Source organism: Octodon degus, unplaced genomic scaffold, assembly GCF_000260255.1.
Source record: "Octodon degus isolate 3935 unplaced genomic scaffold, OctDeg1.0 scaffold00076, whole genome shotgun sequence".
Taxonomy (NCBI): domain Eukaryota; kingdom Metazoa; phylum Chordata; class Mammalia; order Rodentia; family Octodontidae; genus Octodon; species Octodon degus.
In genome coordinates this window covers 5,700,657-5,724,134 of record NW_004524652.1, presented here as the reverse complement: position 1 = coordinate 5,724,134, position 23,478 = coordinate 5,700,657, and the positions used below count along the sequence as shown (strand labels likewise).

Below are 23,478 nucleotides of genomic sequence, written 5' to 3'. Positions count from 1 at the left end.
GCTGCGCCCTCACAGGGGCCAGGGAGCAGAGCGCGCGGGGATGGGGCTGCGCCCTCACAGGGGGCTTCTGGCCCCTCTGCCGAGCCCTGCGGGGTTTGGTAGTGTGCAGGCAGTCTCCACTGGCCTGTCTGTCCCCCGCAGGAAATCACTTGTTGGGGAGGGGACGCTGACCTAAGTAGCTGTCATGCCAAGAGAGGGCATGTGGGGAGCAGTGTCGGCAGAACTGGTTTTTCAAAATTCGTAAATGTTGTTTGCAGCAACCTAGGGACGTGATTTCAGTTTTCACTGATATGTGGTGCTCTTTTTGTACTTTGTTTTGTAGGGTAGAATTTCAGAACAAATTCTACGTTGGTGCAGGCACCAAGTTTGTTCCTTTCTCGTTCAGTCTGCTCTCATCAAAGTTCAGTTGCGACGACGGTGTGGTGTGATCGTCTGCCTGCCATCACCAGCGAGCTTTGAGATTAGTGGAGACTTACCGCGTGAAGAGTCCGCCTGTCAAGATTATGATGAGAAATCTCTGCCTCCATTGATTGCCTTACAGTGTAGCCAAGTGATGCTCTAAGATATACCTCCTCCTCCTTCTCCTCGCGTCACAGACCATGTAAACTGGCCAGGTTCAGACACACAAACTTCTTTTTATTATAAACACAGGACAGGTTCATGCCAAATGTCATGTTAAAATTATTTTTAAAAATACAGGACTGGAGAAGCCAATTTTGAATGGCTAATTGAAAATGGTCGTAGATACTTGATTCCTCTTGAACCTCATTAAAAAATACAAAGAATTATTCTGTCACCTGAAGTTATCAGATATTTCCCAACAGCTGAAGTTAAAGCATAGGTTTTTTTGCTTTTTTTTTTTTTTTTTATTGAGTGGTGGATACTCAAGAGATTCATTTATTCTGCTTGACTAAAATATGCAAACTTTCTAGTACATGCCGTCTAGAATGCAGGACGGAATTGTCTCCACAGTTGTGTCTTGTTTTAGTAATCGGAGAGAGTGGGATAAAATGCTGCTCAGTAAATGCTTCTCCCACTTGTATATTTTAAAAAGACTATGATCTTTACATGAAACCAATCATGAAAACTGTACATTGGGAAGGTGAGCTGTATTCTGAGCCTTAAAACCGGGGTGACTTCGGAAGACAGAGCGGCTACGATTTGAACGTGGGCACCACCTTGGCGGTGTTACTGGTGCAGAATGGCGTATGTTGAGAAAAGACAAAAAGCAACGTTTGTATATTTTTATAACAAAATGTGAATTAAGATATTTTACCATGAAGAGATTGCACTTTTCCTGGAGAACAGTATAATTTTTTACTTTTACACTAATTCTAAATAAAGATCTGATAAAGGTAGTTAGGGTTCATTTAAACCTTTAAGTACTGTTTAGATCAGTTGAAAATGAATTCATATGAAGCCATTAATATTTATAAAGTTGAACTTAAAGTTTGCCATTTTGCTTGACAAGTGGTGTTGCCTGAATTTGAGTCAGTCCTGTTGGGCATTTCAATCCAGTCTGTCTTCTCAGTTATGTCTGTGTTTCACATCTTTTTTTTTTTTTTTGCGGAACCAGGGGTTGAACTCAGGCTCTTGCACTTGCCAGGCAAGTGCTTATTCCACTGAGCCATCTCCCAGGCCCCACGTGTTTCACATCTTAATCAGAGTTAGGTCATTGTTTGCAGAATGAAATGCTCTGTGTTCCTGCACTGGTAAACTTGTGCGTGACACATGAAGGGCCTGGTTGTCACCCCACCACGAGCCGAAACCGGGCTGCACCGCATCCGAGCAGATCTCAGGTGACTTCGTTCAGGCCCTCTGGGCAGGGCGAAGGCTGCTGCTCCCGCCTACGAGCACTGCTGTCCCTCGTGCTCAGCCACCTGGCCTGGCGGGGGGTGGTGCTGGGAAACCCCTGAACCGCCCCACCCCAGGAGCTCCGTTTCGTCCATTTCGCAGAGAAGCTGGCGTCCTGCCCGGCTGCTCTCCTGCAGCCCTGTCATGCATGTCACTCTCATTATTGCAATGCAGGAGTTTGTGGAAATGACAGTGGCCACTAATGTGTCCCTAGACTTGGTGGCACTATTACAAGTATCTGTTCCCTCAGGTCACCATCAGGGAGGTCACTTTTGAATTCTAATTAAAACCTATACTCAGGGCATAGAAGGGAGAATGAAGACTTTTTCTTTTTTTGAGACAAGGTCTCACTATTTGCCCATGCTGGCCTTGAACTCACGGTGATTGTCCTGCCTCAGCCTGTCAGTGCTGGGATTAATTACAGGTATGCACCACCACGCCAGGCTTCACTTTTCAATTTCAGTATATAGCAATTATATAGAATGTAATTATATAGAAACAAGCAAATAACTCAAACTTGTGAAAGGATTCTGGGAATAGTCAGGGCATCTTCTAGACACCAGGGGAAGTTTCACTTCTTTACAAAGTGATTGGAATCAGATTCCCAGAGGGGCTGCTCGGTTTTGTTTCTTAAACTACTGTTAGGATCTGTTATGTGCAGCGTTTACAGGGCTGCCTTGATAGCCACGTTAGAGGAGAGATGGGCCGAGGTCTGGGTGGGGCCGGAGATCGGGGCCAGGTGGCTACATTTGTCAGATACGTTAGTGCCACATGGTGTGGAGCCCTAAAAGAAAAGCCAGAGCTTGTCCCTCAGTGGAACCAAGCCTGACTGCATCCTGCACAGGACAGCAGCTGTCTAGAGCAGCGCAGGGGCCTTGGGGCTGCCGTGCGTCGTCGCCACTCGCCACACCGCGCATGAGCTCGCGCTCACTCCTGAATGGCTTTCCTTCCGAGGCGGGATCTCCATCGCCCGGACTGGCCTCAGGGTGCTGGGTTAACAGGTGCACGCCGCCATTCCCGACTAGAGCTGAAGGAAATACTCAGGCCTTGAGCTCTGCGTTGGCAGCGACACCATGCCCTTCTCTATTAAAGTTCAATCCAGGCTTGCTTGCGTGGCACCTGTGTATCTTCAGATCAGGTATTTTAAGTCAATCCAAGAGTGTACAATAAGGGGCTGGCGAGAGCTTTTCTAGGGGGGCCATGATGCTGAGCTTTCGCTCCGGATTTCAGGAAATACTCAACATGGGGCTGTATTAGGAGAGGGCTGGGCCCCTCCCTGCCAGGCAGCTGGCCTTTGCTCCACAATGCATGGAAGACAAATCTGCATCTTCCTATCAGTTTTGGATTCCTTTTGCTAACGACAAATAAATGTATATTTTTAAGACTCGTGTGCTTTGCTTTGGGTCCTGGTCCAGGTAGAAATCTGAACCTCGCCCTTCCTCGCTAATACCAAGGTTCCCTCGCAGTTTCCCTGCTACTCCCTGCCTGCGAGCTCTGGGCTCAGGCCTCTGTCCTCTCACTTTGCCGGTCGCTGCTCATCCGCGACTTGGCACCCGTGACGTGGATGTCAGCCGCAGATGGCTCGTGAGGGTCGCAACGCCCGTGTCAAGGGTGAGCCCAGCGGCGCAGCGCGGCCGCGAGCCCTCTCCTCCCGGTGCTGCGAGCCAGCGGACCGTTGTCCAGATGCCTGTTGCTAGGGCCGCCGTTGCCAAGGACGCCTGCGGACCTTGCGCGGCTGGCCCTGCTCTCTGCTGCGCAGCACTATGGACGACTTTCGAGTGCTGTGGATGCGCGATCGCGTGTACGCTGCCTTTGGCCTCTCCGACCCCCAGCTTTTCGAGGAACTGCTGAGCCGCGATGAGGGCGAGGTGGAGGACCTCATCCTGCACTTCCTCAACTGCAGGAGCGACGAAGAGGGCGCCTCCGCGCTCTTCTTCTACCGCACCGCTGTGCCTGAGGAGGTGGAGATGGAGATCGGTGAGCCGTCGCCACCCTCCCCTGCCCGCCCTCCACGACAGACCCACCGGCGCGCGGCAGGGTGTCAAGTCCACAACACCGTTGTCAGCTGAGATCCTAGCCCTCAGGAGGACAAGGCAGGAAGATCACAATTTCGAGTCAGGCCTGCGCAACTTAGATCCTGTCTCAAAAGAATTTAGAAAGGGCTGAGGCTGTAGCTCAGTGTGATGGCTCTGGGTTCAGTCCTCAGGAAAACAAAAGAAACCAAAATCAAACCTTTTGTCACCCGCCACATTCAGTCGCTGGTGTCCTGACAGCCCCAGCCACTGCTACACTCCTGGGTGCACAGCCGGCTTCCCTGGCGTGGAGAACCCCAGCGAGCACTTGCTTAGCGCCTGCTGTGTACCCGTTACGTTCAAACGGTTATCAGCCTGTTCTCACCGCGTGCGTGGCTGTCCTGCCGGCTACGGCTTGAGAGAGGACGGGGCGACTCTTAGGCCACAGAGGCCTTGGAATCCAAGCTGCTGCCCAACAGCAGTGCAGAGGCCTCCTGGGAGGGATGCAGACTCCCCTCTGTCCTTGTCCCTGCAATGCCCGAGGCGTTGAGAAGGAAACCAGATCCCCACGAAGGCTTCCAAGCTGAGAGGGATTTATGTTGAATGTATTTAAATCTTAAATATAAAATTTAAATATAGGGACTGGGGAGATAGCTCAGCTGCATAAGCACCTGCCTGGCAAGGTCCTGAGTTCAATCCCAGGCACGGCAAAAATAAAACACAAAATAAAATAAAACTTAAGTATAAAATATGGCAAGAGTGGGATGCCCAGCACCTGGTCCTGCTGGTCTCTGATCAGCCAGGGAGCCTAAGAGGGCAGGGCCGGGCCAGAGCCAGACGAGGGATCCTGGGTTGCAATTGCCATGGGCTTGTATGATCCCGCTTGTGTCACCTTGAGTGCCATGGGGTGGAGCTGCGATGCCAGGCACATCTGCCCCAACCCCTGCCGTACCAGGGATAGAGTCCAGGGCCTTTACACTGGCCACATCCCAGCCCTTTAAAATTTGTTGAACATAATGGACTACTATACTGCCATAAAGAGAGATAAACTTGAGGTGTCTGTAGGCACATGGATACAACTCGATGGCATGATGTCAGGTGAAATTAGCCAGACGCCCAAGATGACATACTGTACGGTTTCTATGGGATGAAAGCCACAATATGTACATATGTAAATTAAGAGCAAAACTGAAGATGAGAAACAGGCAGGAGGGAGATGTTTAAATAATGCCCCAAATTCCCTGTTCCATTGTTCCAAGAATATTTCAACTTATATGTTAATTTGTTTCACTTATACCACTAGTTTCTCTCCACTCACTGAAAAGAAAGTTTTATGCTGTTATATTCCTTTTTTGTAAAAGAAAAATTTTTTTTTTTTTTTTGTATAGAACTTGTACTCTGAGTAATATTCTGACCATTCTTTTAGGAGTATGGTTCACTGTGTGCTAACTCTTGCTATCCCCTAATGATTTGTATGAAATTTTGCTTTCTTTTTTCTTTTTTTGTGGTACTGGGGATTGAACTCCGGACTCTGCGCTTGCCAGGCAAGCGCTTATTCTGCTGAGCTATCTCCCCAGCCCTATTTTTTCAATAGAAGTAAGAAGAGTGCTTTTGAATATTTTCATATATATATATATATATATATATATATATTCTTTATTAACAGCTACATGTGTTCAAGTCAAAAACCACTATCTTGGAGGTTCAAACAAAAATATTGTTTTTGAGACAGGCTCTCACAAAATTGCTAAATTGTCCAGGCTAGGCTTGAACTTTTCGACCCCTGCCTCAGCCTCCCAGCATGCTGGGCTTACAGGCATGCGCCACCAGCATCCTTCAGCTGTCAGCACGGTGGCAACTTCTCCATGACGAACAGTCTGTGGCGTCACCATAGGAAGGGTGCGTCTCAGGACGGCTGAATCCGCCCCAGTGCTGTGTGCCCCTGGGACTCCTTCAGGCCTGTCGGTCATTTCTCTTCTGGGCCAGTGGTAACTCCCAGGCTGCACGTGCAATTTGTCTCTTGTCAGACTTGGTGTAAACCTTCACCGTGTCACCAAGTTGGTCCCGGTGACAGGGCATGCATGAGCCCCCAGGACCCCATCTCAAGCCTGGCTCCTGGGACAGCAGGCACGAGGTACCTGAACGCTGGCCAACTTGGAGTGATGTGTTTTCTCTCCATTATGTGGCTGTAAAGACAGCGAACTGTCTGTCCAGTCCCAAGAGGAGAATGACAAGGAAGACCCTGCCTACCAGAAAACCGAGGTCCCGGGTAAGCTCCAAGGTGCAGGGCGGGTTTGGGGGGTGTCAGGGACCCCAAATCTGTTTGCATTGGAGACTGCAGGGCTGTGCATCCACACCACGTTGGTGTCCCTGGGCCGCTGATGCCACAACCCGGGCCCTGCTAGCAACACAATTTATCCTCTTGCCTTTCCGGAGCCTCAAGTCCAAACCAAGGAGTCCAGAGGCAGGGGCGCCCTTCCTTGTCCCTCTGGCTTCCAGTGGCCGAAGACAGTCCTCCGACATTGCTCAGCTTGGGGCCCTGCTGTTCTGTCTCTGCCTCCCTGGCCCCAGTACTGGTCAGGTCCCTGGTGTCTGCTGGGAGCTCATCTTACATCACTTGTCACTCATCCTGTCTGCAAGAGTCTCTCTCCAGTTAGGCCACACAGGGGACAGGGGACGCTGTTCATGCTAGGGTGGCACCTGACATAAAGCTACTGTGCTTCCGAGGCGGGGTGAGGTGTCTCTCTGTGTAAATGGCAGCTGCCATCTCCTTCAGGGGCTCTGGGACACTGGCCGTTCAAGCCAAGGGGCACACAAGGGAGGGTGCAGAGGCATGCCCCCCTTGGCAGGAGCAGGAGAGCCATGCTGGTGCCCTGGGTCATCCTCGGCCCTTGGTGGCTGTGGGGTGTGTGGGGCCCAGTTCCCTTCAGTCCTCCGAGTGGCTCTTGCTGGGCGATTTTGCCACTGGGGGCTCTGCACTGAGCCGTGCACCATTCCGGGAGCGGGTGTTCCTGGCCTCTGTCAGCCACCCCATAGTGTGGAGGACTGGCTCACACTATGGCCACTGGCCCCAAATGTCACTCATGCCGAGGCCATAGCCAAACAGTGTCCTTGCTCCACTTTTCTGTCATAATCCGCCTTCCCCCAGGAAGCAGGACTGCCCCCACCTACAGCTCTTGGGAAATCAGAGGCAGAGAGGAACCCACAGAATGTGATCCCTTCAAGTCGCAAAGAATGGAGCGAAAGGAATGCAAGTTTAGAAATAAAAGACCTTCTTTCTTTCTTTCTTTCTTTCTTTCTTTCTTTCTTTCTTTCTTACTGTTGAGGGTTGAACCCAGGGCCTTCGCACTGAGCTACTTCTCCAACACTTTTGTCTTTTACTTGGAGACAGAATCTTGCTAAATTTCCCAAACTGGGCTCAAACTTGCAGTCCTCCTGCCCCAGCCTCCCAGAGTGCAGAGATTACAGCGGGGCCCTTCCATGTCCGGCTCCGAGGCCATTTGTGCTGTAGGCATCAGCAGAGTCCTAACACTGCCACCTAGCGGTTGTTCCCTCTGCCTGCCCGCATGCCTGGGCCTCGCCGTGCTCCCTCATGTCCTTTGCAAGCCGGCCACTGCAGACCACCGCTGTCGTTGTTGCGCTGTACGGGTGAGGAAACCGACTGCTTGGAGGATTTGGGCTCTCCACGTTGAGCTGATGGCAAAGCCATGTTGAGGTCGTGTGCTCCCTGGGGAAGTCTTGGCCCAGGGGCAGTGTCCCGGCAGGTCCCCGAGTCAGTGACACCGGGTGCTTTGTATCCCCCACACGTTTCAGGTGCCATTATGGTAAAGGGTACATGGTGGCACGGGGGTTGGAGCTCTGCCTTAGTGACAAACCTCTGTTTTAGGAAAGACCCCAGAGAAATCAGGCATTACACACTACACCTGGGAGACACACGTGCACGTGTGCACAGTTTTGAGGATCATATAAGTGTACCTCAACTCCCTCAACTACAGTGTAAGTCAAGACTACAGCAGGACTCTTTTGTGAAACAGATGGGAAGCGTTAGGGAGCACGCCTGTCTGGTTCACTTTCCCTTAGCTGACACCCACAGAATAAAGGAGGAGAGGGTCATTTAGGCTCACGTTGCACCCCACGATCTGCACGCTCCCAGGCACCAAGAGCAGCACGCTGGGTCCTGGCAGAGGAGGCGGCTCCCGGCGTGGGGAACGCGAAGCGAGAGGGGCGGAGCCTGGAGGAGATGGCCCCTCCCAGGCCCCTCCCAGGCCCCTCCCAGGCCCCTCCCAGGCCCCGCCCAGGCCCCGCCCAGGCCCCGCCCAGGCCCCGCCCAGGCCCCGCCAGGCCGCGCCTCCTGGATGAGTCCGCAGTGAGCCCAGCGCCCCGCTGGAAGAATCACCTCCCACGCATGTGGGAATTTGGGGGCCACTCTAGGTGGAAATCTGACATGTCTCCCGAGTGAAATGCACCCTGTGTTATGGCCAGCCTCCCGGTAGGGGACCTGATGTCGGACGATACCGCTTTATGTGCTGGATTATGTTTTGCAGCTAGGAGTTTGCAGCTGAGAAGTGACTCCACGGCACCTTCGGTTCTCGGCACGGAGGACGAGAACCCGAATGGAGAGGCCTCAGACATCCCAGCCACCCGCGTATGCGCTCTGTGCTCCTGGGGGGCTGTCTGGGCCCAGCTGCCTCTTGGGGGTCTGTCTTGAGGAACTGTCACACGTGTGGGACCGCAGCCTTCTGGGGTGACAGCCTTAGAGTCAAGGGCTCGCAGGACCCTGGCCAGCGTCCTGTGTTGCTGGGGACTATGACAGTGCTTGTTCTCACAGCCCCTGGGTGTGACAGCCCACGCAGCGTCCTGCCGCAGCGTCCTGAGGAGGCAGCCGTCTGCACAGGGTCCATGGGTGGCTCAGGGCCCCAGGGACACTGTGTCATGTCACTGGTGAGAACAGGTGTGGCCCACGGCCCCAGGTGCACCAGGAGAGCCTGGCAGGGCTCTCCGCACTTGGGCCACTGCAGCCGGTTGCTGCAGCTTTTATATTATTTTATTTATTTACTGCCTTTTTGAGACAGGGTTTCACTATGGAGTTCAGGCTAACCTTGAAGTCACTTTGTGGCCTAGGTTGGCCTTGAGCTCACAGCAATCCTTCTGCCTCTGCCTCCCAAGTTTTGAGATTATAGGCGTACGCCAGCATACCTGGCTCTTATTCACCTTCTCTCCTCTCCTCTCCTCCCCTCTCCTCTTACCTTATCTTATTTATTTATTTTTGCAGTACTGGGGGTTGAGCTTAGAGCCTTTTCACTGAGCTACATCCCCATCCTTTTTTAGTTTTTCATTTTGAGACAAGATCTTGCTAAGTAAGTTGTCCAGGCTGGGCTAGAACTTGAGGTCCTCCTGCCTCAGCCTCCCAGGGCATGTGATTCTTTACATGAGCAGGTGAACTCATCCTGGCCATGTCTGCCCCACCTCAGAGGCTGGTGAAGCGTGTTGTGGACAAGCTGTACCTCCAGGTGCTCTGCACCCCAGTTCCTGAGGAGTTTCTGGGCCGGAATGTGGTGTTCTTTCTCAGGAACACGGCAGGTACGTTCCTGGGCTTGCGCTTGTGGTGACCGTTGTGCACACCCAAGTGTACCAGGGTCCCTTTTCTGCACTGTTTTGGGAGTGACATGTTGTGGTATGGCAAACCCACCACGCAGGGGTCTGTTCTGTGGCTCTACCTGCTCGCCAGAATGCATCCGTCACCCCAGAGGGGCACTCACAGGGTCTCGACAAGTACTGCTTTCTTTATTTGGGGGGAATAGGAGGACCAGGGGTCGAACCCAGGATCTTCACACTGGGCCACATCCCAGGCTTTTTTAGTTTTTATTTTGGGACAGGGTCTTCCTATATGTTGCTAAGTTACCAAGGCTGGGTTCAAACTTGAAATCCTCCTGCCTCAGCCTCCCAAGTAGCTGGGATTATAGGTGTGCACCGCCACGCCGGCTTCCTCTAGCTTCACTCCGTAGTGTAGAAACAGGGCTTCCTGTGCTTGCTTTGTTCCTAGCCAGCTTCCTCCCATTTCCATGCTGGAGTCCTGGTGGCTTTCCTTTAAAAGGACTGTAAGTAAGGAAGCATGAGGAAATGCAGGGGATGGGTACTGGCGCGGTCTCGGGGGCCTGGGCCAGCCCTGGGGGCTTCTGCGGCACCTTCCTGCTACTTCTGTCAACTCAGGGAGGAATCTGCACAATCTTTGCAATTTTTAGAGTGGTCCCGGGTCTTTGGTCAGGTGAAATAAATACAGAGCAAACTAAACCTCGTCAGAGGGTAGCCAGTCACCAAAAGGGCTTAACGGGCACTTTGGGCTGGGCGTGGTGGCTCACATCGTAATCCCCACACTTGGGAGGCTGAGGCAGGAGGACTGCAAGTTTGCGATCAGCCCTGGTCCCAGCTCCAGGCCCCGTTCACCCTCAATTTAAGCTTTAGCCCTTGTGTTCTGGGGACCAGGACCTCCCAATTCTTCCTATCTTCATTGGCTTGGATGTGACTGGGTTGCAAACCCGTGGACCTCGGAGTGGCCAGTAGCATTTAAGTTTCTGAAGCTTGGAGACTTGAGAAATCTGAAGCAGCATGGCTGCGAATGGGGGTCCGTGGCATCCCACAACCATGCAGCAGCGTGAGTGAAGCCACAGCTGCCACCCCAACACCAACCTGACCGCCCATCTGTCCCTCTCAGAGACCGTCTCGGAGCCGAGCGACATGGTGGAGGCCATGGAGATCATGCCCGAGATTCTGGAGTACGGGGTCCTCAGCGCCCACTTGCTACGCTACCTGAAGGATGTCGTGTGCCAGGTACGGGGACTTGGCTGCATGGCACCGCGGGGCCAGCTGTCTGCTTAGTTTGTTCAGCAGATGAGCAGCGTGCACTGCCGCGTCACGGGGCTGGTGGCTCAGGTGTGCAGGGGACACTGGGAAGGACCCGGGCGTACACGAGGGAACATGAGACTGTTGGGTGGTGATAGTGGTGCCGACACTGAGCCCTGGTGACATGGTAGGACCATGGCAAGTGGCACAGGGGTGGTGTCAAAGTTGGCATGGGTAAAGGGCCATGTCCGGGCTTTTGTTAATAATCAGAAAATCTGGGCTACAGGGCCACAGGCCCGGCAGCGCAGCACTCTAGGGGGCTGACGCAGAAGGATCACAAGGTTGAGCCGAGCTTGGGCACCTTAGGACCTGTCTCAAAAACAAACAGGAAGGACTCCTGAGATTGGGCCCTGAGCCGCTCGCGGAGGCAGGGCCACGGGAGGCAGCGCCTGTCCAGTGCGAGTCGTGCTCTCGCGGCTCCTAGCGCTGGTGTGGAGCCTCGGGGTGGGCTCCAGTCGGCAGCCTGGGAGGAAACACTCTGTCACCTGCTGGGCGGCACAGCGGGAGCAAACAACCCAGGCCGGCTCTGCCACAGGGAGCAGGTTGTCTCCCAGCCCCTCGTGGCACTGCCGCTGGGCTAGGACGCGTGCAGTAGCCTCCTAAGGGCGCAGCTTCTGCTCTTGCCTCCTGCGCTGTATTGTCCACGGGCCCCCTTCAGGGGTCATGGGTGTGGTTGGCATGGAGGAGCCACAGCGCCAAGGGGCTCAGTGGGGCAACCTGTGAGAGGCTGAATGTGGGGGCGCGGGGGCCAGCCGGGTGGGGGGCCCAAAAGCCTGCAGAAGATGCCGATGCAGGGGGCACGGCCAGGTGCACCACAGGCCGCTGGACGCCGAGAAGGGACAGGCAGGAAGGTGCAGCAGGTTGGACGCCCCGGGTGTGACAGAGACAGCCCTGGAGGTGGCCTGTCCTCTGCGTTCAGGTGTTCCTGCCAGCACTGTCCTTCAATCAGCACAAGGTGGACTCAGGCCCTGGCTCGGAGCTGCCTGAGTTTTCCGAGTACGAGGTGGACCTGCCCAGGGTGCCGGGGGAGGCCTTGGAGTACCACAGCGTGCAGATGCTCCGCGACGAGTTCCTCATGAGCATCCAGAAGTTCTCCAGCAACATCCAGAGGATCATGCAGCAGCTCGAAGGTTGGTGGTGCGCGGCGGCCGGGCCGGGGTTCAGCTGCGTTAGCTTTGGGCGCTGGGGGCTGAAGCCAGGGCCTTTCCACTGAGCTATCTACCCTTCCTGGCCTCCTTTTTAGACTTTGAAACACGGTCTCAGCAAGTTGTGAAGTCAACCGGGCCAGGGTCAAATTTGCAGTCCTCCTGCCTCAGCCTCCCTGGTGCTGGAGCTACAGGCCCAGCCATGGACATTTACTCTTTGGCCCCCTAAGGCATGTTTAGTGACCCCCATTCTGTAATGTCATGGCGAGGCAAAAATGGGGTACTATTTCAGGAAGGCTTCCAATAGCTCTGTAGGTTATTGGTGTACCAGGCCTGGCAGCGCCTGCGAATCCCAGCTGCTCTGGAGGCTGAGGCAGGAGGATCATCTGGGCAGTGCAGCAAAGCCTGGTCCCCAACCATCCCACCCCCGAAAGAGAAATATAGAAATTTAAAATAATAAAGAATGTCAGTTACTGGCTGGATTTTTTTTTTTTTTTTTTGTACTGGGAATCGAATTCAGGACCTTGTGTTTACCAGGCAGACACTATATTGAACTTGATGTGATCCTCCTGCCTCAGCCTCCCAAATGCTGGGATTACAGTCATATACCCCCACACCCAGCTTACATTACATTTTCCTACAGTGATATATACATAACATATGGTTTTTAAAATTCTTTTATTTATTTGGTACAGGGTCTCACTACACAGCTCAGACTTGTAGCAATCCTCCTGTCTCAGCCTTCCCAGTGTTGAGATTATATAAAGGCATGTGCCACCATGCCCAGTTTCAGTGGCCAGCACAGCATAGGTTCTAGGGCTGGCATGGCATGCAGTACTAGGGATTGAACCCAGGTCCTTGTGCTTGCCAGGCAGGCTCTTAGACTGCTGAGCTATCTCCCTGGCCCCTATAATGTGTTTTTATTTATTTACTTTATTGTATTTGGTTGTTACAGGATCTAACTATGCAGCTTGGACTGGTAGTGATCCTCCTGTTTTCAGCCTCTCTGGTGCTGGGATTACAGGTGTATACCAACACGCCCAGACTCTGTGGCTGGCTCAGCCCATCCTGGGAGCAAGGGCTGGCAGCCACATGTGGTGCCAGGGATCGAACTGTGGTCCCTGCACTTGCCTGAGCTTGCCTAAGCAGGTGCATTAGTCTGCTGAGCTATCTCCTCAGCCTCCATAATGTGGTTTGAAAAACTTGAGTTGAAAAAACTCAACCCTGTCTTATTTTCCCTGCCTTGTATTGTAAAAAGTTTTTTTTTTTTTTGAGACAGGGTCTCATTATGGCAGTCCAGGCTGGCCTTAAACTCACTGTGTAACCCAGGCTGGACTGAATTTATGGTGATCCTCCTGTCTCAGCCTCCCGAGTGCTGGGATGACAGGCTTGTGCCACTACTGAGCATGTCTAATTTTTGAAAATTGAGCTCACTAAAGTGTAAGATCAAGGATGTTAGCCAGGTGTGGTGGTGCCTGCCTGTGATCCCAGCCCTCAGAAGGCTGAGGCAGGAGGATCGCTGCGAGTTGGAGGCCAGCCTGAACTACATAGCTAGACCTTGTCTCAAAAATAGAAAAAACAAATGCATTTTTAAAAATCAGTGATATTTTAAGGAACAGCATCGTTTCTGGGGATCTTTCTGCTGGGATAATCATCGGAAGTTCTTCCGTGACATTGGAGTAGAAGGCGCACAGACAGAGCTGGCAGGGCCGAGTCGCCAGCCTCATCCTGCTGTGCGCGGGGTGAGGAGCAGCGACTGCCCACAGCATTTGCACCCGGCTGCGGCCGCTTTCATCCCGCCAGGGGAGATCAAGCTGGAGATGCCAGCCATCAGCGTGGAGGGGGACGTGGCGGCCCTGGCGGGCGACCCGGACACGCTCGAGGCCCTGGAGCAGTGCGTGATAAACTGGCTCAGTCAGATCTCGGCGGCCTTGGAGGGGCAGCTCAAGAAGACCCCCCAGGTGAGCGGGGCGGGAGCCCCCAGCCGAGTCCGGGAGGGGCTTGCAGCTCTTCCTCCCCTGCTGCAGCAGCTTCTGGTTCCGCGCAAAGCTGGCTGTGCGTCTGTCCCCCAGGGCTGGGAACCCAGCTCAGGTGGCTTACGTCAGAGAATTCCTTGGCTTAAGGAACGGGCAAGCCCAGAGGCGGCGCTGGCCTCAGGCACGGTTTGATCAGGATGTTGACTGGGAAGTGCCCGGTTCCAGCCTCCTCTCAGGGCTGAGGCTTCGTCCTCGGGCTGCAAGGTGGCTCGTGGTGGCTTGAGAACCAGAGAAGCAGGTGTCCACCCCCAGGGGCCGCGAGGCGTTTCTGCGTCTGTGTCCTTTCTCAGGGCAATGGGCCCCTGGCCGAGATTGAGTTCTGGCGGGAGAGAAACGCCACCTTAAGTGCGCTGCACGAACAAACGAAGCTGCCGGTGGTCAGGAAGGCCCTGGACGTGATCAGGGCAGCGGACTCCATGCTGGTGGCCAACGTGCAGCCCGTCCTGACCGAGCTCTTCAAGCTGCACATGGAGGCCTCCGACAACGTGCGCTTCCTGTCCACCGTGGAGCGACACTTCAAGGTTCTCTCTCTCTCTCTCTCTCTCTCTCTCTCTCTCTTTCCTTCATACTGGGGACTGAACCCAGGGCCCTTGGCACTGAGCTATACCTCTAAACTCCTTTTTTATTTTTTATTTCTTAAGATGCCCAACCTGGGCTCTAACCTGCCGCCTCCTGCCTCAGCCTCCCAGAGCGCTGGGATTATGGGCACGCACCGCTGTGCCTGGCTAATATTAATCTTTCGCCGTGTCTCAGCACACAGTCCGCTGGCGTTGCCCAGAGCCGTGGGCCATCACGAGGGCTGTATCCAGGACATTCTCTTCCTGAATTGAAACTCTGCCCACCTCCACCGCCAACCCCACTCCTGCCTCCCCCAGGTCCCTGGTCACCCCTGTTCTACTTTGGCGTCCATCAGCTGATAGGCGTCTGGGTCACTGTCACCTTGTAGTCATTTCCGGCTCGGCTGCCGGAGTGTCCCGCATAGATGCGCGTGTTTACTGGTCCTCGCAGGGCGCTGGGGCAGCCCAGCCACAGGTCTCCTGCTGGGCTGCACCATCTCGCGTCTTGCCAGTGGCATATGAGGGCGCCACGCTCGTCAGATGCTCGGTAGCTCTCTCTGCCGTCTACATTTTTGATGCTAGCCATGCTTGTGGCTGTGGTTCTTTCCTTGTGTTCCCCTAATAACTGATGAGGTTGAAACCACCAACACACGCCATGTACTTGTCATCAATTTGCGTATTTTGGCAGAAGGAGGTTTTTTTTTTTTTGGCCACCCAGGATGCCTTCAGGGCAGGTCTGGTTTGGCTGGCTTGAGGATGAGGGGATCGAACCACAGCATCCTGAGCCTGACTGCTTTGTTTCAGCAGGCGCTTAAACACCTGAGCTAATGGGCAGGCCCCCAATGGTAGGAAGTTGTTTTTTTTTTTTTTGAATTTGCATATTTAGGGTGAAGCATCCATTTCAATTTCCCCCGCATTTTATTATTTTTATTATTGTTATCTTACTGTTCACTTATGAGGCGTGCTAAAAAGCACTATGTGTACAAGGGTATTACAGTGCTGAGTGTGGTGTTGCACACCTGTGCTGTCGGCACTTGGGAGGCCGAAGCAGGAGGATCCCTGTATGTCCAGGGTCAGCCTGGGCTACATAGTGAATGCAAAGCCAGTCTGAATCATATAGCAAGGCCCTTTCTCAAACAAACAAATGAGCCTCCCAAATTAAAATAAATACCTAGGGGCCAGGGAGATGGCTCAGTAGAATAAGCGCTTGCCTGGCAAGCACGAGGGCCTGAGTTCAATCCCTGGTTCTACCGAACAAACAAACAACATAAAATTTAGTACAGAGCCAAGTGTAGCGGTACCCACTTGTAATCCCAGCACTTGAGAGGCTGAAGGGGGAGATGGCCACAAGTTCAAGGCCAGTCTGAACTGTATAGAGAAAACTGTCTCCAAAAAAAAAAGTAATTATTACAATAAGACACATTGCTGTTAACCCTTTCTGAGGCAGTTCTGGAAGGATTTTTTTTTTTTTTTTTTTTCTGGCTGGCCCAGGCTGCCTTAAGGGCGGGTCTGGTAAAGCATGTGGAGCTGGGGATCGGGGTATCCTGCTCCTGACTGCTTGTTTGCATAAGCAGGTGCTTAAACAACTGAGCTACCGGCAGCCCTCCGTGAAGCAGTTCTGGAAGCCCCCCTTCCTGAGGGTCTTTAGTTATGCGGTTGTGGCTGTCTTGATAGCCTGAATCAATTAGAAAAATTTACCTTTTCTGATCATTTTGATTTTGGAAAGATCTAGAAGCGGCACAGTGCCAGATCTGGTGAACAGGGTGGAGGAGGACACACCATCCTGCGTTTATGAGCCTGCCCTCCCACTGGATGGCACATGGCGGCAGATCTCTCTGTGCTTTTGATCACACTTCTTAAAGACATTTAGGGAAGAAGACTTCTAGAAATGCTTCATAAAGTGGCAGGAATTCTTCACAGAGTGTGTTCAAAGCTAGGGAACACATTTTGAAGGTGATGCGTAGCAGTGGCTTTTACTGTAATGAACATTTTAAACATTTAAACATTTACTGTGTATTTTGGTTATACCTCATACAAAATTTTTTAAAAATTGAATGTCAGTTGTTTGTTAGTTGTGTGATTTGCTGTGTACCAGTGTGTGGTTGCCTTGTCACTTTCTTAATGACGTTGTCCTTGACCCCATTTCCTGGGCAGGGAGTTGGACAGCTCAGCCGGACAGTTCTTCTTGACCCAGAGGCAGCCAAGGGTGGCTGGGCTGGAGGATGCCCTTGCCAGTGGCCCCTCCGCCACTCTCACTGGCCCGAGTGCTTCTGGGTTTCTCTTTGTCCTGGTAGAGTCCAGTGGCCCAGGGCTTGCTTCTACATGTGGCTGAGACGGCTCACAGCATGGAGGACTCAGGGATTGGCTTCTACAAGATGGCAGAGAGCCAGCCAAGGGCCATTCCTGCCAGTGGCATGATGTCAGTGTCCCTGTATTCTTCTGGCAAAGCAGGAGTGAGCTGTGCAGACTTGGGAGCCGGGGTGGAGAAGGGGACTGCACCTTTCCACCAAGGGGGCCAGGGGAGGTGGGACAGGACAAAGGTGGCATCATGCCGTCTTTGCAAAGTACAATCTGCCCCATGTGGCACTTGCACTTTATACATAGTGTGCATGTGAGTGCACTCGGTGTAGGCGATCGGCTGCCCGTGTCTGCATGTTCCACGTCTGCAGGCACAGAAAGAAAATATTTGAGAAGAAGCTGCATGTACAGACTTTTCTGTTGTCATTATTCTCTGACCCAGTGCGACAGCTGTCCATGTAGCATAGAGATCAGAATCTAGAGATAGTCCCCAGGAGGATGTGGGTAGGTTACACGAAAACACTACACCATTTCACTGAGGGGACTAGAGTGGCACAGAGTCTGGTATCTGAGGGGATCCTGGAACCCACCCCCGGGGACACCCAGAGATGACTGGGCTAAGGTGCCACGTATGTGCCACATGTACGTGTGTTACTTCATTACACTTTTGTGGCACATTGATTTACTTACTTAAATTGTGTACCTTATCTGGCCTTCCGTGTCAATCTGTATGGACCTATTTCAAGTTTCTTCTTTTCATTTTTTTTTTTTTTTTTTTGAGACATGGTCTTGTTACGTAGTTTAGGTTGGCCTTGAGCTCATGGTGTTCCTCCTGCCTCAGCCTCCCCAGTACTGGGATTAGAGGCTTGTGTGACCATGCCTGGTCTCAGTGGCTGGCTCAGCGTGCCTGGGGTGGGGCCAGTGCCTTATGTGGTGCTGGGGATTGAACCCCGGTCCCTGAGCTTGCTTAAGCAGGTGCTTAGTCCACTGAGCTATCTCGCCAGCCCTTCTTGTTTGTTACCTGCTTTCCTCCATAACAAGTACATATATTTAAAATCAGAGTGAGAGGGGCTGGTGAGATGGCTCAGTGGTCTAAAGCGCCTACTTAGAACAAGCTAAGCAAAGCACAGGGACCTACCGCGGTTTAATCCCCAGCACCACATGCCAGCCCGCCCGCCCCCTGGTGGGCTGAGCGTGAGAGGCCTTGCACCCAGACCTCCTGCCAGGCTGCCCGGTTCCGGGCTGAGCTGCCCTGTCGCCCTCCGCCCCACACAGAACATCACGCACGGCTCCAGCTTCCACGTGGTCCTGGACACCATCCCGTCCATGATGTGCGCCCTGCGCATGGTGTGGATCATCTCCCGGCACTACAACAAGGACGAGCGCATGATCCCGCTCATGGAGCGCGTGGCCTGGGAGATCGCCGAGCGCGTCTGCCGCGTGGTCAACCTGCGCACGCTATTCAGGTGAGCGCGAGGGCCGCCCGGGCCGGGCCGGATTGGAGCAGCTTCGTGATGCACACGCCACGCAGTGCGCCCTCCCAGCATGCGAGACACGAGGCCTCGCTGTGCCCGCATAACTGAAGAGCGCTGTCTTCATCCCCGCGGGAAAGCCTCTACCTTTACTGGTCCCTGCACTCGGGGGCCAGTGTGTGCGGTGTGCCTCGCTTGGCATCAAGTGTGCAAGGGTCATCCTTAGTGTAGGTGTTGCAGAGCTTCATCCATGTGAGGAGCACTCTGGGAGGCTGAGGCAGGAGGCTTGCGAGTTGGAGTCAAACTGGCGCAACGGTTGGGGATGTAGTAGTAGCTCAGAGTGGAAGCCCTGAGTCCAACGCCCAGTGCCACAGAAAGGCAATATATTTTCAAGCACTGAAGAATATATAGATATATATAGGGTCTTTCTTCCTGGGTACAATTGGGGAAACTGAGGCAGAGCACAAGTGGCTTCCCCAATCATGGATCCCAATCCCTCTCAGGTGGGCTACCCTTTTGGATGTAAGGAAAATGTAAAGCTTTTTTCTGTCTTTTTTCCCCCCTCTGGTCAGGGATCAAACTCGGGACCTTGCGCTTGCCAGGCAGGCACTTATGCCACTGAGCTATGTCCCTACCACCCCGCCCCCCTTTTCTGTTTTGTTTCTGTTCGCACTCTGGGGACAGAACCCCAGACCTCGGGTGTGCTAACATCTAACTCTACCCCAACTCCTTTGTTATTTGTTAAAGAAAACTCTGCCTAGGTGACGTAGGTACAGAATCGCAGCAGTGTCCCTGATGGCCCCTGTCATGGGAGCCAAGGCCACTGCCTCTTCCTTGGCTGGCAGAGAGCTCCCAGGCCACAGCTGGCCCTGGGAGCTGGGGAGAGGGCTGAGGTTGTGTGGTGTCCTGCCATTACACCATCTGGCCACGAGGGGGAAGCTGGCAGGGAGCACTAGGCTTACGGGCACAGGCGAGCATCCTCCAGGGACACCAGCATCCTGGGAGGGCTGAGGTCCACGTGGCAGCCTGCCCCTCTGTCTCCCAGGGAGAACCGTGCAAGCGCTCAGCACAAGACCCTGGAGGCCAAGAACACGCTGAAGCTGTGGAAGAAGGCCTACTTCGACACACGGGCCAAGATTGAGGCCTCCGGCCGGGAGGCCCGCTGGGAGTTTGACCGGAAGCGGCTGTTTGAGAGGACGGACTACATGGCCTCCATCTGCCAGGACCTCTACGACATTCTGCAGGTGGGGCTGCTGTTTCTCTAAGGCATGCCATACTGATTGGCGGTGGAACTTCTCTGGTGGAAAGGAGGGAGTTTGGCCCTTTGATGGTGGGCCTCTCTGTGTGCAGAAACCAGAGTCTGAAACTCAGTCTGAAAGGGCCTGACAAGGAGGAGCACATATGGAATATTCTAGAATATTTTGGAATGCTTCATTGCATACCAGACCTACTACGCTTTTGCCTGCTTCTTGGTTTTACTCTTTTTTGGTTCTTCCTTCGTGTCTTTTGCATAGCTCTTCTCTATTAAGTGTTGGAATTCCTCCAAGACCTTCTCTCTTAACTCTTTCTTTAAGCTGTCCCATCCTCAACTCTGTCCCACCTGCCATTGACACTGTAGATACTTGCTTTTGAGTGGATATGCAAAGTGCTGAGTGTCTGACTTAGGAGATCCATCCATCCATCCATCCATCCATCCATCCATCCATCCATCCATAGCTATTCATCCACCCAACTATTCATCCATCCATCCAACCATCCATCCATTGATCTGTCTACTGATCCAACTGTCAATCCATCTGTCTTCTATCCATCTTCCTATCCACCCATGTGACTGTCCATCCATCCATTCATCCATCCACCTACCCATCCAACTATCCATTCATTTGTCTATCCACTCATCTACCCACCTAACTGTTCATCCATCTATCCATCCCATATCAAATATCCATGTGTCCATTTGTCCATCCATCCACTCACCCATCCAACTGTCCATCTGTATATCCATCCATCCACCCAGTTACCCACACACTACTACCCATCCACCCATCCATCCATCCATCTGTCCATCTGTCCATCCATCCATCCATCCATCCATCCATCCATCCATCCATCCACCCATCCATCCATCCATCTGTCCATCCATCCATCCATCCATCCATCCATCCATCTGTCCATCTGTCCATCCATCCATCCATCCATCCATCCATCCATCCATCCATCCACCCATCCATCCATCCATCCATCCATCCATCCATCCATCCATCCATCTGTCCATCCATCCATCCATCCATCCATCCATCCATCCATCCACCCATCCATCCATCTGTCCACCCATCCATCCATCCATCTGTCCATCTGTCCATCCATCCATCCATCCATCCATCCACCCATCCATCCATCCATCTGTCCATCTGTCCATCTGTCCATCCATCCATCCATCCATCCATCCATCCATCCATCCATCCATCCATCTTTCCATCTGTTTATCCATCTACTCATCCACTTATTCACCTATCCAACTTCCCATCCATCCATTCATTCAACCATCCAACTGCCTGTTTGTCCACCCATCCATCCATCCACTCATCCACCCATCTACCCATTCAGTTTTCCATCTACCCATTCTTCCTTCCTTCCACACACCCCCCACCCTTCCATGTGTCCATCCACCCATCCATCCTTTGACTGTTTTTCTGTTTATCCATCTACTCATCCACACATCCAGCTGTCCACCCATCCATCCTTCTGTCCATCCTTCTGTTTGCTTATCCATCCATCTACCCATCATACAGAATATTTACAGAGAACTCTCAGTGTGCACTTGATCTTTTGCTGCCACAAGACAACAGTGAGCAAAGCAGAGTGCTGGGTCATCCCACAGGCCACGCAAAAAGGAAATGTAAAGCCCTTTGTTCAAACAGCAGGAAAGAATGCTGTAAAAAAAATCTAAAATAGGGGCTGGGGAGATAGCTCAGCAGTCTAAGCACCTGCCTGGCAAGCGCAAGGACAGGGTTGGATCCCAGGTACCACAGGCCATGCTGGCCAGGTTCACCATGCCGGCCACTGACACCAGGCGTGGTGGCACATGTCTGTAACCCCAGCACCGGTGAGGCTGAGACAGGAGGATCAGTGCGAGCTAGAGCTGTACAGTGAGACCCTGTACCAAATGAATGAATGAATGATTAAAAGATGAGAGAAAAAGAATCTAAAATCGAAACCACCTTCTTCCCATCTCTCTCCTCCTCCTGGCCTCTTTGGTTTACTACAATAATAGCAAAAGGAAATGAAGACGCATTAAACTTGTAAGTTATTAGCGTGATCTTCACTGTTCATCTTTAGATGATACACAAGATCAGTTGAAGGGCAACAAAAGTAAGCGCAGTTGCAAACACCCTGATGCCCGTGCTCTGGGAGGCTGAGGCAGGTGGATCCCATGTTTGAGCCCGGCCTGGGCCACTTGGCAACAGTGTGTCAAGATAAAAAAATAAAATAAAATGTACAGGAAAGGAAAATTTCAGTTCTCCTTTAGAGATGGGGTCTCCCCAGGTTGTGCAGCTGGGCTCCAGCGGGGGATTCTCCTGCTTCTGCCTCCCAGTGGGCGCAATGAGAGGCTCGCACCTGCGCCCCTGGACCCGTTCTACCTTTGCTATCCTGGTCTGCTGTCATTTTTGGCATCCGTGATTGGTTAATGCAGCGGGTGACAGGAGTAAGAAGGGAGGGGCCGGGGCTCGTGGCCGGTGTGTATTTGGTGCGTTTGTAGTCTCCCTTGTGCTCTAAGCAAGCTCTGGTTTGAGTGGGCGCCATGGCCTCCCCGTGGTCAGTGCCCACCGTCCTCGTTTCAGATGAAGGCTCTGCCTGTGTGACTGAGTCGGCTTGCGAGGCAGCAGACCCGCAGGGCCCTCTCTTCCTCTCCCTCGTGCAAGCCTCGGTGCTGTCAGATGAGTCTGCAGACCAATATTAATAATTGACGACAGCGACCGCAGAGCCTTCAGCCCAAAGGGCCCCTCCGACCATGCGCCTGGCACCCCTGCCTGCGCCGGGTGCCTAGGAAGCGGGGTACCCCAGGGCCTTCCACCAAGGGGAAGGGAGGGGCAGGGCCGCTGCAGTAATCGCTGGATGTCTGGGCCTTGTCCCACGTGTGTGGCCACTGCAGCGAGGGGCTCAGCTGGGGCGCAGGCTGCCTGCGTGGTGCCCATGGGTGTCACAGAGGCCAGGAGAGGGCCAAAGCGTAACCCCCTCGTCCCCTTTGATCGGGCAGGTTATAGAGGAATTTTACAACATATTCGGTCCGGAGCTGAAGGCAGTGACGGGGGACCCCAAGCGCATCGACGATGTCCTGTGCCGGGTGGACAGCCTGGTCACCCCCATGGAAAGCCTGACCTTTGACCCCTTCAACATCAGGTCCTCGCAGTACTGGAAATACGTGATCGATGACTTCAAGATTGAAGTTCTGGCAAGTAACGCGTCCGCCCACTCGGCCCCGGGGTGCCGCTTCGCTCCCCCTGTTAAATCCGACGGGTTGTGTCATGGTGCTTAGAGCTCTTGGTTTTGTTTTGAAATCACGAGAAAACACAGTGCATCCTGGAGTTCCGAGCAACACAGGCCATCTGTCTCGCATCTTGTGGTGTGATTTCCGAGCTAACAGGAATAGAAGGCAACCGGAAGACATTCTCCCCGGATGCCGAGCTTCCAGGGTTATCAGCGTCCGTCTGGCTTAGTTTCTCTAGAGCTCAGGCTCCTGCCTTTCATGGGACGCGTGAGGGCGCGAAAGACGGGGTGCTTAGCGGTCTGGGCCGGCCGGGTGGAGAAAGGGATCTTCTGGGTTTGCCCCTCATCTCCTGCGGGTTTGGGGAGGCGCAGCCGCTGCTCACCTTCGCCCCCTGCTGCCAGCCTTAGGGTATAGCTGTAAAAGTCCGAGACTTCTAAGCCAAGTCTCTCCTTCCGGCTGCTGTATCACATCCAATTTTGTTTGTTAAAAGTGTGACTTAATACACCTAAGGCTTCCTTTCCGCTTCATCTTGAACTGGTCAGTGGAAGAAAAAGCAGCGATCTCCCACTCTTAATTCCATACCGGCTCCTATTAAAGAGCAGCAGAAATCGAGCGGAGCCCCCTGATTTCTGGACCCTCCCCTCCATTTCTTGCCACTGTTTTCGCAGGATAATGACAGGCCTACGGCGCCTGTATTGTTTTTTTTTTTTTTTTT

At 53.1% G+C, this 23,478-nt stretch overlaps 2 protein-coding genes across 3 annotated transcripts in view; both read left to right on the top strand.

Moving 5' to 3' along the window:
- Atp6v0a2 (ATPase H+ transporting V0 subunit a2) overlaps positions 1–1,090 on the top strand; it is a 32,573-nt gene extending 31,483 nt beyond the window's left edge. For both annotated transcript variants that reach the window (XM_023720443.1, XM_004635967.2), the window contains exon 20: positions 323–1,090. In XM_023720443.1, coding sequence (XP_023576211.1) covers positions 323–428 — 106 coding nt within the window. In that variant the 3' untranslated portion in view covers positions 429–1,090. The remainder of the gene's footprint in view (positions 1–322) is intronic.
- A 2,518-nt stretch (positions 1,091–3,608) lies between these two features.
- Positions 3,609–23,478, top strand: part of Dnah10 (dynein axonemal heavy chain 10) — a 101,345-nt gene continuing 81,475 nt past the window's right edge. Inside the window, exons 1-11 of the mRNA XM_023720665.1 lie at positions 3,609–3,831; positions 6,061–6,135; positions 8,411–8,511; positions 9,338–9,446; positions 10,579–10,694; positions 11,686–11,896; positions 13,715–13,872; positions 14,238–14,468; positions 18,078–18,268; positions 19,320–19,518; positions 22,533–22,727. Of these exons, the coding sequence (XP_023576433.1) occupies positions 3,618–3,831; positions 6,061–6,135; positions 8,411–8,511; positions 9,338–9,446; positions 10,579–10,694; positions 11,686–11,896; positions 13,715–13,872; positions 14,238–14,468; positions 18,078–18,268; positions 19,320–19,518; positions 22,533–22,727 (1,800 nt within the window). The 5' untranslated portion in view covers positions 3,609–3,617. The remainder of the gene's footprint in view (positions 3,832–6,060; positions 6,136–8,410; positions 8,512–9,337; positions 9,447–10,578; positions 10,695–11,685; positions 11,897–13,714; positions 13,873–14,237; positions 14,469–18,077; positions 18,269–19,319; positions 19,519–22,532; positions 22,728–23,478) is intronic.